The sequence below is a fragment of the Canis lupus genome, chromosome 24, assembly GCF_048164855.1.
Source record: "Canis lupus baileyi chromosome 24, mCanLup2.hap1, whole genome shotgun sequence".
NCBI lineage: Eukaryota > Metazoa > Chordata > Mammalia > Carnivora > Canidae > Canis > Canis lupus.
Window position 1 is genome coordinate 31,208,524 of NC_132861.1, and position 16,355 is coordinate 31,224,878.

Here is a 16,355-nt window from a genome sequence, read left to right on the forward strand (position 1 = left end):
TCAAGCCTTCTGAGGCTGCTTTTGCTTTCTCCCTAACTTCTGCAAGCCTCTGAAACTGTCCCTTAGGCCTGGTATACAGCATTATCTAGGACTCTAGCTTTTTCCAAGACACATAAGGACACAGCTGGAGGACTTAAAGTCATTGATGAGGGGCAAAAAAGAGGAAGGAACGGAAATGAATTAAGAATTCCACTGAGAGAAGGTATGACTCACCCACTTCTTGATGGGTAACTACCCTTTCAAATTGCATCTTCTGAAAACAGCCAAGAAGCATTAAAGATGGAATGTAAAACTGCTTCTGGGCAGGACTGATTAAAAAGGAATAAAACTATTTTAAAAGGTTACTCTGAGTTATTTGGCAATATTTGCATTCCAGTGAATGGGTGACTCAGATCCCACTGCTGCTCCTTTTCATCTCCAGAGCTATGATTTTTAGAGGACAACAGTTATCAGTAATTGTCGCTCTCTCGAGAAAACTGAAGTCTTGGTCTAGCTGATAGAAATGAGTGATTATCACTTTGCTTGATTTAATTTGCCTTCACAGGAACTATACCTGCTTTATCCTTGAACTCTTTCATTCAGCTTTCTAATTCTTCTATTTGCAAGGATATAACATACTTTTGCTACTAACTTGCTATAAATAATAACCAGGTTCACTTTTACGGTTTTACCTTACCTTAACTTTTAATCTTTTGTAAAAAGCAAACCTTTAATCAGGTTTAAATACAGCCTAAACTGTGATCAGGTTAGACACCAGATAACAAAGGAGAGTAACAGGAGCTAACTGCAATTTGAATGAAGATTTCTAACTTTAAACATCATAGACTTATCTGTCACTATGTAATTTTTAACCTAATTTAAAAATTAATCTTTTAGGGCAGTCTGGGTGGCTCAGTTGGTTAAGCACTGCCTTTGACTCAGGTTATGATCCTGGGGTACTGGGATTAAGCCTTACATAGTTAGAGCCTCAGATCAGCCTCCCTGCTCAGCAGGGAGTCTGCTTCTCTCTCTCCCTGCTCATGCTTGCTCTCTCTCTCTCCCTCTCGCTCTAGTGTATGTGTGCATGCATGTGCTATCTCTGTCTCTAACAAATGAATTTTTAAAAATAAATAAAATAAATCTTTTAAACAAAAACCTCTGCTATGCTAGTGTAAATCAGTATTGCATATGTGTACTCAGCAATAACAACCAACCAATATCAACTGGTACTAAAACAAACATGAAGTTCGTTACTTTACATCTGAGAAAGGTCAGCCATTCTGGGTAATCCAGCCAGTCTTCACAAATACTCTTGGTACAAGATAACATAGAGAATGGAGAGGTAAATAGCTCATCTAAAAATTTTGAAGAAAACACATTATGTTCAAACCAGTATTTGTGAGCTGTTCTTTATTAAATCAGAAAATGCTATCATTTGAAAATGGTTTTCTATGTCTCTAGTTCTGTAGTACAAAGCAGACAGCTATTTCTTTAAACTATATAACATTTCTCTAAAAACTACCATCTTTATTGTAGGGAGTTGATAGCAAAAATTTACCTCAACAAAGCAAACAAGGTGCCAAAAATCAACTTTTTCCAGATTATCTCATAAAAGTATAGAGACCAGGAGAAAGAACAAAACATGTCAAGTGTGGGTTGGCATGATTCAGTGTAACATTTATGGATGGTTTTATGGCTCCCAGATTGTACTTTTATTACTTCCCAAGAGCCATTCATGAGATTTGTTGCAATGAAGACTCAAATCATATATGAATTTTCATCTGAAAGTAAAGTGTTTGTTGCCCTCTTGAGGTAAATTCAAGAACAGAAACAAAACAATGCTGGCTTTGCCTAGTCCATTACAGAAAGAGGCTTTCTTCTCCAACAGGCTTTTTCTACAAATACATCATGATCTGAAGCTGAGCAGTTATAATATAAACTCTATTTTTACCCTAACAATGGAGAACTTACAAAAGGCACTAGAACATTTCTGCAAAAATAAAGCTAAAACTTCACACCAGGAATACAGCAAAAATTTTAAAGTTTCAATTGATAAAAATGTCAAACTAGCTGTATCCTAAAAATTCATTATGCAGATCTTCAGTTAACCTAGCTCATATGACCTGGGATACCCAAAGTGTAGACTGTGAAAAGCTTTGTGGCAATCTTTTATGCAGGCTGGGAGGGCAGGGCAAGCCAAGACAGTATACTCAATTCCACGTAGTAAATAAGGTCTTCAACACGAGAAGAGCTGCACTGAGAAGAGAGTATTTGAGTGTGGGTAGAAAAAGTCAAAGGTCTTGATAGACTATCCTGTTAGAGAATTCTCAGAGTTAAATAAATTTTAGTCAGTAACTCTGAAATGCAGCTGCCATTTCAATGTCATGGGGCTTTGAACTAATTAATGTTGTTTCCCCTAAAATTACATTTTATTCTAAACTATCATCTGATTTTCAGTATTATCAAGAAGAATGGGTTGGATTACATCACTATTCCTCTAAAGTTCCAAAGACTTCAGTGTTTCACTAAGAATGACTTATATTCATGAATGATCAAGGTTTTGAATAAGCAGTAAAAATGTGGTCATCATCTCATCTTGTAGAAGGAAGAGATCACAGCAGCCAGCTGTTGTTAAAAGTTTAGATTCATGGACATAGAATTAAACCATCACATTCTGTAGAGGCAGTCAAACAAAGTAGGTTCCTCACACACTCACTCAGCTGCTGCACTCTTTCTACATACCCCTCAAGATATCTTTGATTGCTAAGGGGATAGGGAAAGTAGGAAGGACACAAAAGATGTCCGCATTCTAAGAGGTTGCCCTACCTAATTAGCTGTCAGTATTTGACCTACAGACTGATCATTCATTCAAAATTCATTCACATATTTACTTATGGCTACTATGTGCCAAGAATCATTTTATTTTCAAGCCAATGAAAACCACCTTTAGGTTCATTCAAACTTTGGTTCCACTTATGACCCTACAAAAAATTTTCTGAGAGGCACTATTTGGACAACTTTGTAACCAGCTATGTGACCCTCTCTCCCTGATATAAAAGCCAGAAAAAAGCCGAAAGGCAGAAGAGGAGTATTTAAAAAAAAAACAAACAAAAAACAAAACTCCAGAGAGATATTTCTTCCACTGTTTTGAAGCTCTGATGATGTACAAACATGTGTGCTTATATACACATAGAGACACACTCTCATACATTTTTACACCTAGCACAGTTTCTTGCATTATAGCAAAGTTCAGACTCCGAAAGCAAAGTGGCCTGGTTTCATAGCCCCACTCCGCCACCAGCTACCTGTATAACTTTGGTAAGTTGTTTAATCTCTGTGCCTTAGGGGATCCCTGGGTGGCGCAGCGGTTTGGCGCCTGCCTTTGGCCCAGGGCACGATCCTGGAGACCCAGGATCGAATCCCACGTCGGGCTCCCGGTGCATGGAGCCTGCTTCTCCCTCTGCCTGTGTCTCTGCCTCTCTCTCTCTCTGTGACTATCATGAATAAATAAATAAAATCTTTAAAAAAAAAAAAAAAATCTCTGTGCCTTAGTTTCCTCACCTGTAAAACAGAGATAACTTAAACACTTAACTCAAAGCTTTACTGTGATTTTAAGTAAATGAATAAATATGTATCACAATGCCCAGAACATGGTGTACAGAATAAAGATAAATGTCCTTCTTTACCCCCATCTTCCATATCCCTTCTTCTTCAGCTCTAACTACTGCCCACAATAATCATCACTCTATTACCTCTTCCATGCATTTACATTGTCTAAGCTTTGCACGCATTTCTAGCATTTCCATTTCCATGCATTTACATTTATATGCATGTACATAAAAATGGTGGGATCCACACTGTAGCAAATGCTCTAAAAACTGCTTTTTCACATTGTCTACCTTGGAGACTGGTAACTCTCCCATATTAGGTGATCTTATTCATCTGCATGGCTATTAATGTCATCTATATGCTGATAACTTCCAATTTTGCATTGCTAGCTCAGATGTCTCTTGTATAGCCTACCTGAATCTCCACTTGAATGTAACAGACATTTCAAAATTAACATATCCAAGGTAAAACTCTTGATTTTCTCCCCAAAACCTGGTCTTCCCCTGTTTTATCCATCTCAGCATATGGCACTACCCATTATTCAGTTCCTATAACCAAAAACTGGGTATCATTCTTGATTCCTTCCTCTTTCTCACTCCCAACCCAAAGTCCTGTCATTTGCAACAATAAAACAGAGCTCTAATCCATTCTCTCTTCTCCATCATTACTGCCACCACCCTCAACTGAGCTATAATGGATATAATAGTTTTCTATCTGGCTTCTCACTTTTACTCTTGTAATTCTCTAATCCATTAGCCAGACAATAGACAGAATGACCTTCTTATCGACATGAATGTGTCACTCTCCTGCTTAAAACCATCTACTTCCTACTGCATTTCAAATAAAATTTTGGATCCTCAAAGCATTATATTCTCTGGCCTACACTTAACTCTTTAAGCTCACGTTATGACATTCTCTCCTTTGTTCACTGGAATCTAGTCATACTGGTCTCTCTGTTTCTAGAAGACTCCAAGATCTTCCCCATTACAGTGCCTTTGTCTTATTTCTTTCTGCTCTTGGCCTGATTCCTCCGTATACTTCAGGTCTCAGCTTAAATATTACCACTTCGTTTAGAGAATAATCTTACTCTTTACCACAGCAGTCAATTTCTACCACAGCATTCCTGTTTACTTGTTGAACTAGTAGAAATCAAGCACCACAGGGCAAGAAAAACATCTGTCTTATTTCCAGTGCTTAAGGCAATGCACAGCATATACTGGACCCTCCATAAACATTCAGTAAATAAGAGGGAATAGTATATGGTAATTAGGTTTTCCTGAAACTTCTGAAAATAAAAACTACTTTAATACTTTTTAAATAACTGAACTATATATGGAACGTCAGTATTCTTGCCAAAAACTGAGATATGAGATATCAAAAGAATGCATAACTCTTTTTGTTTTATCAACTACAATAAGTGATCTCATCAATAAACAGAAATTTAGTAGTTATTATTGTTATAAATAAAAATCACTTGTTTTGTTGATTTTATGGCAGCTAGATGTTTTACATAAAGTGTACCCCTGGTACTCTTTTTGAATAGGCTGAAAACTCAACTAGTCAAATCAAAACTACTCCTGTGGTTTAGACCAGCCTAAGGTTGAAAAAAACTTCAGTGATTTTATGAATCACTCTTTCTCAGAGAATACTAATGTCAACAAATCATGCTCACCTTTTTAAAAACAATAATTTTTTTTTCAATGAAAATAATCTTTTCCCACAAAATAGGCATAACTTTGAAAACTAGGAATGTATAAGGTAATGGATGCTAACTAAGCTGACTTGGTGATCCTTTCACGATATATGTAAGTCCTTATGCTATGTACACCATAAGCTTTTACAATGCTATATGTCAATTATATCCCAACAAAAGTACAAAAAAGTATTTAATTATAACCCATCAAAATTACACAAATAATAACAAAACTCCCCACCACCACCAAGGAACTAGGAATATAGATGTAGAGCAGAAGGAAATTTCACAGGCTGTGGCTAAGAGGATAAACTGACAATCACGTGGAGAATATGGTAACATAAGGATTTCTTACTTGACTGCCTCGTAAATATTGTTGGAGGTATGTCCTGATAAGGCATCATGTAAATTTCGAATAAAATAATCTCTGTATTCTTCTGGAAGAGCCATAAATGTTCCACCCATCACAATAAACTCCACTTTATCCACACTGTGACCAAGTTGTTTTAACTGAAATAAATATAAATTCATCAGCATTAAACAGATATAGTCAACTACCTTAAGAAGGCATGGCAAATTTCTAATATTATTTTGTAGTATTTTCATCAGTATAGTTTAAAAATGAAAAAGCAATTAAACATATTTAGCAAATTCTGTGGATTAAAAAAACAGACTTCAGAGTCTGAAAGAAAAAAAATTATAACTCATGGAGGGAAAGGGAGAATTAAAAAGAGTAAGCAAGAAGCCTGACATTGATATCTATGTGAATATTTAAAAACACATGGAATATAAACCAGAAAGTAGGAAGGGCAAATATAATAATATAAAACAATATGCAACATAATACTTATATTTATTGATCACATATTTTTATGTCAGACCTTGCAGTAAGCCTTGGAAACAAAAAAGATGACTACATGCAACATAATCAGGACTTGATGCCAATGGAAGAAAAAGAACACTACATTAGAAAGAAAAATTAAGACAGCAGCTTTAAATCAAAACCATAAGTTTCAAATCAATTGTGAAGATTTTGAGCAGAGGTGGCACTGCTTTCTGGGGGGAAAAAAAGGAAAATAAAAATCTGACTGATAAAATATGAAATAGTATATCTTTCTACTAGGGGAGAGAATGGTACATAATAAGCCAAGATTCTAAATTTTAAAAACAGGTATTTAAATTTCTTAGGTTCCTCAAAAAAATTAAAAATAGAAATTCAATATGGTCTAGTAATTCCACTACTGAGTATCTACCCAAAGAAAATAAAAACACTAGTTCGAAAAAATATATGCACTACTATGTTTATTGCATTATTTATAGTAGCCAAGATATGAAAACAACAGTCTATCAGTGGACACTGATAGACAAATGGATAAAGATGAGATAGATACACACACACAGGAATATAACACAGCCATAAAAAAGGATGGGATCTTGCCATTTACAACAACGTGGAGGGAACCAGAGGGTATTAAGTGAAATAAGTCAGACAGGAAAAAAAAATACCATATGATTTCATTTATATGTGGAATCTAAAAAACAAAAACAAACAAAAAGCAGAAAGATTCATAAATGCAGAGGGAAGTGTGTGAGGAGATGGACAAAATAGGTAAAGGGCAGTAGGAGATGTGGGCTTCCAGTTATGGAATGAGTAAGTCACAGGAATAAAGCAGCATAGAAAATATAGTCAATGATATTTTAACAGCGTTGTATGGTGATCAATGGTAGCTACACTTGTGGTGAGCACAGCATAACAAATAGACATGTTAACGCACTATGGTAGACACCTGAAACTAATGTAACATGGTGTGCCAACTACACTTCAATCTAAAAAAATTTCTTGCTATAACTCAGAGTTGAGAAAAACTAGGTCAAGTAGACTACCACAATATGAACTCAAATTAATGCACTATGTAAAGGACGTCTACACTTACTAGGGAAAAAAAGGAACCTTTTAATGTTTCTGAAAATGGCAAGTAACAATTTATACATATGTTTTTCTTTATGTACATAAATCATATTCATATATACATATACATACATACAAACATATTTAAGTACATAAGTAAGCTGTGTACACACACATAGGCATACACACACATACACACACACACACACACATACACACTAAAAGAAAGCTCTGTATCTGTAACAGTTTACAAGGGATAAAATTATCCTGATACTTTTTTCAAAATATCTTGCAGGACCCTAAACCACACTTGATCAGAGCTCCAAAGGTGAAATGCTGGCATATGTTTTGGAAAAGATACTCAGGTGGTTCTAGTGTATTTATAGTTAAGAAAAGAATCACTGCTTTATGGTAGTTTCTAAATCTTTTAAAACCCATTCCTTTTTTAGTAAACATAAAAATTTCATACTCTACTGAAACATTTTAAATGAATTAAATACCATGGCTAAATAAGAAACTGAAGCATTGTTCAGTTTAGAACATGCCTTTTGAAACTATGTAGGTTCCACCCAGGTGGAGTCTTCTCCTATAGCTGACAAGCCTGATGCACATATGTTTGGGTGACAGTGAAGTGAAAAATCTGAACTGGCTGGTATTCACTAATACTAGTCAAACAAAGAAATGACTTAATTACTAATGGTATATAGTAATTTCCATTGGAGATTCTGTAGATGCCCTATTAGATGTTACTGTTAAAATTAGTGTTCACACTTTTTTAAACTGGGTGAGTTCAAAATAGAAATGTAAAAAAGAAAACCTGTATTAATGTTCAGATTTCCCAAACAGAGGAAGGCCATTTACACAGGACTTGTTTTTAATCAGTTATATTGAAGTATAATTTACATACAATAAAATCAATTAATTTTTAGGTATAAAACTGAATGAGTTTGGATAAGTGTTTGGAGTTGTATAACTATCACCAAAGTCATAATGTAGAACAATTTCATGACTCCCAAGAGTTCCTCCTACCTTTTGCAGTCAATTCCCTATTCCCATTCTGGCAAATCAGGCATAATACTTAAGTGGCCTATGGAAGCAAAACTTCAATCCATTCAACTATTAAGAACTTCCACACATACACATCTGTAAATTTCATACGGTAAATGAGTTTGTACAAGTTGAAAGAAATTTAGAGATTATAAAACCCTTAAAGAAAATAATACAGTCTTTAATGGAAGTAGTGTTTTTTACTTTGCTGGGTATTAAAACAGTCTCCCTCCCTCAGGTGGATATTAAAAACTTACTGAGGGAAAGACATTCTTTTAGCTATTTAAGGTTCAACTCAAATCAAACAATAATACCTTCCAACTGTGTACAAAAATCTAATTTAAAAATGCTTTTTGAAAACTTACCTGTTCTATTCGGTGTCTTGTCTGTAGATAAGGGTCATATCTAGCACGGATAGCTCTCATGGAGGTCGGCTATGAAAAAAAGAGAAAAATCTCCTGCTGGGCCCACGTTGAATAAAAAATAAAAAGTAGTTTCAAAAGGACTGTATTAAAAATAAAATTCTCTTGTGCTCCTTCCTTCTTCAGTCTTGTTAGGGATCAAAATAATGTTCTGAATAGCATCTGGCTAGTCTCCACCCCCACTGTCTTAAGTATCTGAACAGCAGGGCATCTCCTTGAATCATATTTATCTTTGTGTAAACACTTAGGAAATCTACAGGGTCACTTTCTGCTGGAGCAGAAAGGGATGGTTAAGGGACAGAAGTGAGAGGCAGCCTTTTCACTGAATAATTCCTTTTTGTATTTTTAAAAACCTGAACTATGGAAAACAAGTAAAAAGTGAAATACCATGTATAAGAAGAAAAAATCCAGTGGTTTGCTAGGTGCTGACCTCTTTGGAGGAGGCTGACTGCTTCAAAAGCCTGCTTGCTGTTCTCCTGCTTGCACCTCATCCCCTCTCTAATCCATTACCCACACAGCATCAAATGATCTTTTAAAACCCAACCTTGGAACAGATCATTCCCCTGCCTTCAACCTTAATAGCTTCTCATGACACCTATAATAAAATCCAAACTCTTTGCCCAGTTTACAAACTCCTATATCATTTGTCTCTCCAATCTCTTTCTTCCTCTTACCCACTATGTCCTGGTACACTCCACTGTTGTTTCTGCCATTGCTCCTTGTTCTAACTACTCTCTCTGCTGGAATGCTCTCTCCTGATATTCCTGCAATGGCTCCTTCATATCATTCAGGACTCAGTTTAAGTATCACTTCCTCAGAAGTGACTAACCTAACCATCATGGCTAAAGTATCTATTCAGCTTCTACAGATATAACTCAATTTTACTTCTCTGTTTAGCATTTACTAGCACCAGATATTTTCTTCTTTATGGTCTATCTCCAATTATTGGAATGTAAATTCCATATGATCAGGCACTTTGTCCATTTTTCAGTGCTGAAGAGAGTATAATGTGGTGGTGAGGAACAAAGAATTCAAAAGCTGGCTCTGTCATTTATTAGCAGTGTGTTTCTGGGCCAGATGTTTAGGACTTCTAAGCCTGTTTCCTTATTCACAAAACCAGGATACTTACAGTGTCTACCTTCAAGATGCTACTGTAAGGTTTAAAGTTATAAAGCAACTTAGAACAGTTTGAAATATATAACAAGTACTTATATAAGAATTTTTCCAGTGACTAGAGCAATATATGTAGACACTCAGCAAATATTTGATGAATGAACAACTTCTGTAATCAAGAAAAAAATAAAAAATAAAAAAAATTTAACAAAGCCAGTACTTGTACTTGTGCTCATACTTGTACAAGCACACTATAGGTAAAGAATGATGTTACACTTCCTCACAACAACCTCACATTACTTTACCTCATATCCAGTATAAGACTGGGTTGAATATTCAAAATCTGAATCAGGTCCACCGGGGCAGTATCTGTCAATACAACCAAAGAATGAAGATGTCAGATACAAAACTTAGTTCAATACTCTAGTTCAAGTATCTGCAGTTTCCATAAAATCCTGAGAGCAAACAAGCTTCATTTTCAAATCCTAATAGAAGAGTCTACCTTTGTAGTATCTATATTTTCCACAATAAACATATAAGGAACATTATTGTAGTCATTTTCAGAATGTTGCAGTCACTGTTATTTTAGAGGTTTAAGCTTTTAGAAGTAATTAACAGGACCTAGGTTTTCCTAGGCTTGGAATGATACAATGCTCTCTTGGTAACCAAACTTAAGAAAATCTTTCTCTCATTTAATCCTCCTACTTAGAATTATGCATATTATTCTGCCTATTTTTCCAATTATCTAAATTTAAGAAGTTTAAATGTTATTTATATGGGTAACTTTTTAATCTGATACTTTTCTAATCCAAACTCATTTTAAATTTCTGACATTTAGAATTCAGGCCCCTCATATTTACATGTTTTATTTATCAAGTTAATAGACTGTCACTCTTATGAGTTCTATAATGTATGTATTTTTTTATTGTTTATTGCAACATATTAAAATCTTTATGTTTCATTTTTAAAGCAGTGAAACATCCTATCAATGGCTGTTTAGGGATCCCTGGGTGGCGCAGCGGTTTGGCGCCTGCCTTTGGCTCAGGGCGCGATCCTGGAGACCCGGGATCGAATCCCACGTCGGGCTCCCGGTGCATGGAGCCTGCTTCTCCCTCTGCCTGTGTCTCTGCCTCTCTCTCTCTCTCTGTGACTATCATAAATAAATAAAAATTAAAAAAAAAAATAAATAAAACACCTTTAAAAAAAAAAAATGGCTGTTTATTTCAAAGAACTAACTTATGAGTCGACTGAATCGAAGTTTTAAATATTACCAGCATCACTGATTAAGACTCTAGGGTCTTAATTCAATTCACGAATTCAACTAAAGTACACACACAACTTATGAAAATCATCACACTTACACACATATATTTCCTGTAAAACTGATATGTGGGCATCTGTGGGGTTTGCACATCACAGCCACGACAGCAATCTACAAAAGAAAGATTAATAAAAAAGCTATTATGGAATAACAAATATACAATTCTGGAGAGTGGTTTTGTCTCAGGAGGGCAAGGAATGCAATCAGGAAATGGTACATAAGGGGGGAAGAAAAGAAATGGCACTTAAGTGTCTTCAAAGTACTGGTAAGGCTGTATTTCTTAAACTGAGTAGTGGGTATAAGGGTCATCTTTTCAATGTTTTTAATTTCTAAAATATACAAATGCCCTTATATACTAGCTTGTATTATATTTTACTACAAATTAAGTGCAAAATATGGAATTACTAATTTTCAAAGTCATAGTGATTCTATTCCCTCTCTTTGATTTACTTTACTAAAATAGCCTACAAGAAAAAATTACTTTATGAAAGTCTATAAAATTATATCTAAACCTAACCTTTGTAACTCAATCTCCTCACGGATATACTGGATCTCAGTATTTAGAGCAGACAGTATTTAAACTAGGAGCTACACTTTATAGAGTGTGTGCAAACTATTCTCAAAGGGGTCTGTCACAGCCTTCCTGGGATAAGGACAGTATGTGTTTCAGAAAGGGGGTGATGACAGAGACAGAAGTATGGTTACATTTGGAGGGAGTCAGCCAAATCAGGATATAGACTAAAGCGAATGCAAGCCAAGTTTCTTATTATCAGAGAGGGAAGTTATAAATATGGAAAGGAAAAGAACTTGGATGGAATAGAAGGTAGTGCTGTGAACTCATAGTTTTCAATAAATACGCTGATATACAAATAAATATAAGTGCAAATGTGTTATGTATATGTGTAAGTACATATGTCTGTATATATACAGATATAGTTCTTAGCTTGGCCCACTGACACAATCTGGGAGCAGCAATACCCTAATAGCAATGCATATTAGCACTCATCTTGGTTTCTAAATATCTTTCTTCACTGAAAGGAAGCAGGGCTCCTTAGTGAAATGGCTTATTTCAGACCTGGGGCAAATAAAGGACAAGATGAACATGGAACATTTTATTATAACAGAAAGCTATAAACTGCTCAAAAAATGATGGGGACATTTTAGAAAGATATAGAAACCAGCCTGAAAAGGTTCTTACTGGCCAAATAAGGGATCATTTGAGCATCAAAATAAATAATGATAGTAACAGATTATAACCCCCCAAATAGGAAACCACTAACCCATTCATACAAATAAATGAACGAGCAAACAGAAAATCTGATAAGGCACAGAATACTTACAGAGTCTCAAAGTATGTCACCACATAAACTTAATTACAAAGTGAAAAAGATTAACTTTACATAAGAGAAGCCTGGTAGATACTACCTTGATCAAAATGAACAATATCAGAAAGAAGAACAAGGATAAAGGTGTCATGCATGGTCTCTTGATTTCAAACTATACTACACAAAATGGTATTAGCATAAAAATAGACAAATAGATAACAGAACAGAAAAAGAAAGCCCAGAAATAAATCCCTCATATATGATCAGTTAATTTACAACAAAGAAGCTAAGAATATATAATGGGGAAAGGACAGTCTTTTCAATAAACTGAGTTGGGAAAACTGGACATCCACAAACAAAAGAACTAAAGCAGACCATTATCTTACATAATACACAAATTAACTCAAAATAGAATAAAGATTTGAATGTAAGACCCGAAACCATAAAACTTCTAGAAAAAACACAAGCAGAAGCTCCCTTTCATTGGTCATCTGGGTGTTGAACTTTTGGACCTGACTCCAAAAACAAAGGTGACAAAAGCAAAAATAAATGGGACTACATCAAAATTAAGAGCTTCTGCACAGCAAAGGCAACCATCAACAAAAGGAAAAGGCAACCTATTGAGTGGGAGAAAATATCTGCAATTCATATATCCAATAAAGAGTTAATTCCAAAATATATTTAAAAACTCAGCTCAATAGCAAAAACCAATATGATTAAATAATGAGCAGGGGACTTGAACATTTTCCTAAAGACATATAGATGGTCAGCAGGCACATGAAAAGATGTCCAACATCACTGATTATCAGGGAAATGAACATTAAAATCATAAAATATTACTTGTTAGAATAGCTACTATGAAAAAAATAAGAAATAACAAGTGCTGGTGAGGATGTAGAGAAAAGGGAACCATCATGCACTATTGGTGGGACTGTAAACCGGTGCAGTTACTGAGATCAGTATGAAGGTTAGAATTAAAAATAGGTCTACAATATGATCTAGTTATTCCACTTCTTGGTATTTATTCTAAAAAAAATTAAATCACTATTTTGAAAAGATATGCACCCCTATGTTTACTGCAACATTGTTTACAATAGCCAAGACATAGAAACAACTTGTGTCCATCAATGGATGAATGGATAAAGAAAGTATGCTACATACACACACACACACACACACACACACACACACTGGAATATAGCTCAGCCATGAAACAGAATGAAATCTTGCCATTTGTGGTAACACAGATGGACCCCGAGGGTATTAAATGGTAGATGAAGTAAGTCAGAGAAAGACAAATACCATATGACTTCACTTATATGTAGAATGTAAAAAACAGAACAAAACCTATATATGCAGAGAACAGACTGGGGGTTATCAAGGAGGGAGGTCACTAAGGGATGGACCAAACTGGTGAAGAGGGTCAATTGTATGGTGATGGATGGTAATGAAAATTACTGTGATCACTTTTAGTGTATACAAATATCAAATTATTATCTTATACACTTGAAACTAATATAATGTTATATACCAATTTTACCTCAATGAGAAAAAAAGAACATTATCAGTGACAGGACAAATTCAAACTATATACCTATACCACCTGATAGGATACAATAAGAACGCATGATTAGCTTCTGTGATGTCCCTGCTAAATATGCGTAACATGAATCTAATTATGAGGAAACATCTGATTAAACTAAACTGAGGAACATGCTATAAAATAACCTGCCTGAAACCTTCAAAAGTGTTACTGTAATGAAGTCAAGAAAACATAAGAAGTGTCCAGACTAAAGACACATGACAACCAAATCCAACATGTGATTCTGAACTGGATTCTGTAGATTATTGAAACAGTGGGTGAAACTTGAATGAGGTCTGAGGATTAGAGGACAGTACTTATCAGTGTTAAATTCCTGATTTTTTTTTTAAAGATTTTATTTATTTATTCATGAAAGACAAAGAGAGACAGAGGCAGAGACATAGGCAGAGGGAAAAGCAGGCTCCCTTCAGGAAGCCCCTGATGCAGGACTCCATCCTGGAACTCCAGGAACATGCCCTGAACCCAAGGCAGACACTCAACCACTGAGCCACCCAGATATCCCAGATTCCTGATTTTGACACTGTATTGTGGTGATATAAAGAAATGTCCTTATTTTTAGGAAATGCACACTAAAGTATTCAAATACAACTTACTTTGCAACATACTCTCAAGTGGTTCAGGGGGAAAATGTTCTTTATATTAGACCTTCAATTTTTCTCTAAGTTCGATTGTTTTTCACAATAAAAATTATTAAGGGGATCCCTGGGTGGCTCAGCGGTTTGGCGCCTGCCTTTGGCCCAGGGATAGATCCTGGAGTCCCGGGATCGAGTCCCGCGTCGGGCTCCCGGCATGGAGCCTGCTTCTCCCTCCTCCTTTGTCTCTGCCTCCCTCTCTCTCTCTCTCTGTCTATCATAAATAAATAAATAAATAAATAAATAAATAAATAAATCTTTAAAAAATTATTAAAATTTAAGTCATTAGTAATCTAGAAAAAGTACAAAATTTTTAAAAAATTGCAAATCTGAAAAATTTAGATTTTCAAACAAATGTTTACATTTAAAATAAGCCACAACTGTATATACCACTGATAAGGTCAGTCTAACTCAACAGTCTTTATTGAGGGCCCAGTATATAGTCCAGGTTCTAAGCCTCACAGAGCAAATGGGCCTTGAGACTACAAAAATATTAATGCACTGCTTCTGTCCCCTGAAATCGTACCTACCTAGGGGAGCAAGACACATAGAAACAGGCTATTTCAAAACCACATGGTTAGAAGCATGTGGAAAATACTAGGAATGCTGAAGAAGGTAATTAGCCTTGACCAGGGAAGTCAGGGAAGCCTACCTGAGTTGCTAAGAGCTGTGCTGAATAAGAGTTAATTGATGAGGCATCTGGGGAGCTCAGTTGGTTAAGTGCCCAACTCTGTGTCAGCTCAAGTGATGATCTCAGAGTTGTAAGACTGGGTCCCGCATTTGGCTCTGTGCTAGCATGGAATCTGCTTGTCCCTCTCCCTCTGCTCCTTTCCCTGCTTGTGCACGCGTGCTCTCTCTCTTTCAAATAAGTAAGTAAGTAAGTAAGTAAGTAAGTAAATAAATAAATAGTTAATTGAGCTAAGAAGATAGGGTAAGGTGGACCAGGGAAGAAAAGTGCAGCAGTTTTCAAAGTTTTAAGCAGTAGACCTCTCTTTCAAGTAACATTTTACTTAGAACTTCAATTTATAAGAGATAAAAAGCTAGAGCCCTGGGTGAAATAGAGACGTACCTGCTTCTATGCCTTCCCTATTTATTATTCCCCACAGTAGCTCCAAAAGACTTCTAAAGAATTCTAGTTTTGTAAAATACAGTTTAAAAATCACCAATAAAGTAGAAAATGCAATGACTTTGAAGTCAGTCATGACTTGGGAGATGTAGGTTTGACTCTTTTCTCTGTCCCTAAATGGGTATTTTCTTATTTGTAATATGTAGACAATACTACTTACCCCTCAAAACTGTTTTGAGGATTAAATTAGAAACACAGGCCAGTATGTAACAGGTGAACAACATATGGTAGTTGTTGTTATATTTAATACTGATACTACTAAGAATAATCACTATGTTCTAAGCAAAACAAAAAGTCAAATGCAAACTCAAAATGGATCACAGACCTAAATGTAAAGTCAAAAAACTATAAAACTTCTATAACATAGGAGAAAATCTAGGTGACCTTGGGTTTTGCAATGAGTTTTTAGACCAACAGTCCTTAATCCCATCATCTATTTAGCCCATCCCCCTAAATCCTTCCCCTCTGGTAACCATCAGTTAATACTGTATACTTAAGGTCAGTTTCTTCATTTTTCTCTTTTTTTTTCCCTTTGCTCATTTATTTTTTCTTAAATACCACATAGGAGTGAAATCA

General features: G+C 35.4%; 1 protein-coding gene across 1 annotated transcript in view; it reads right to left on the reverse strand.

The window, feature by feature from the left end:
- Positions 1–16,355, reverse strand: part of ELP3 (elongator acetyltransferase complex subunit 3) — a 92,108-nt gene that overhangs the window by 60,596 nt on the left and 15,157 nt on the right. The window contains exons 4-7 of the mRNA XM_072796161.1: positions 11,134–11,204; positions 10,078–10,141; positions 8,603–8,671; positions 5,637–5,791 (exon numbers count right to left, since the gene is read on the reverse strand). Coding sequence (XP_072652262.1) covers positions 5,637–5,791; positions 8,603–8,671; positions 10,078–10,141; positions 11,134–11,204 — 359 coding nt within the window. The remainder of the gene's footprint in view (positions 1–5,636; positions 5,792–8,602; positions 8,672–10,077; positions 10,142–11,133; positions 11,205–16,355) is intronic.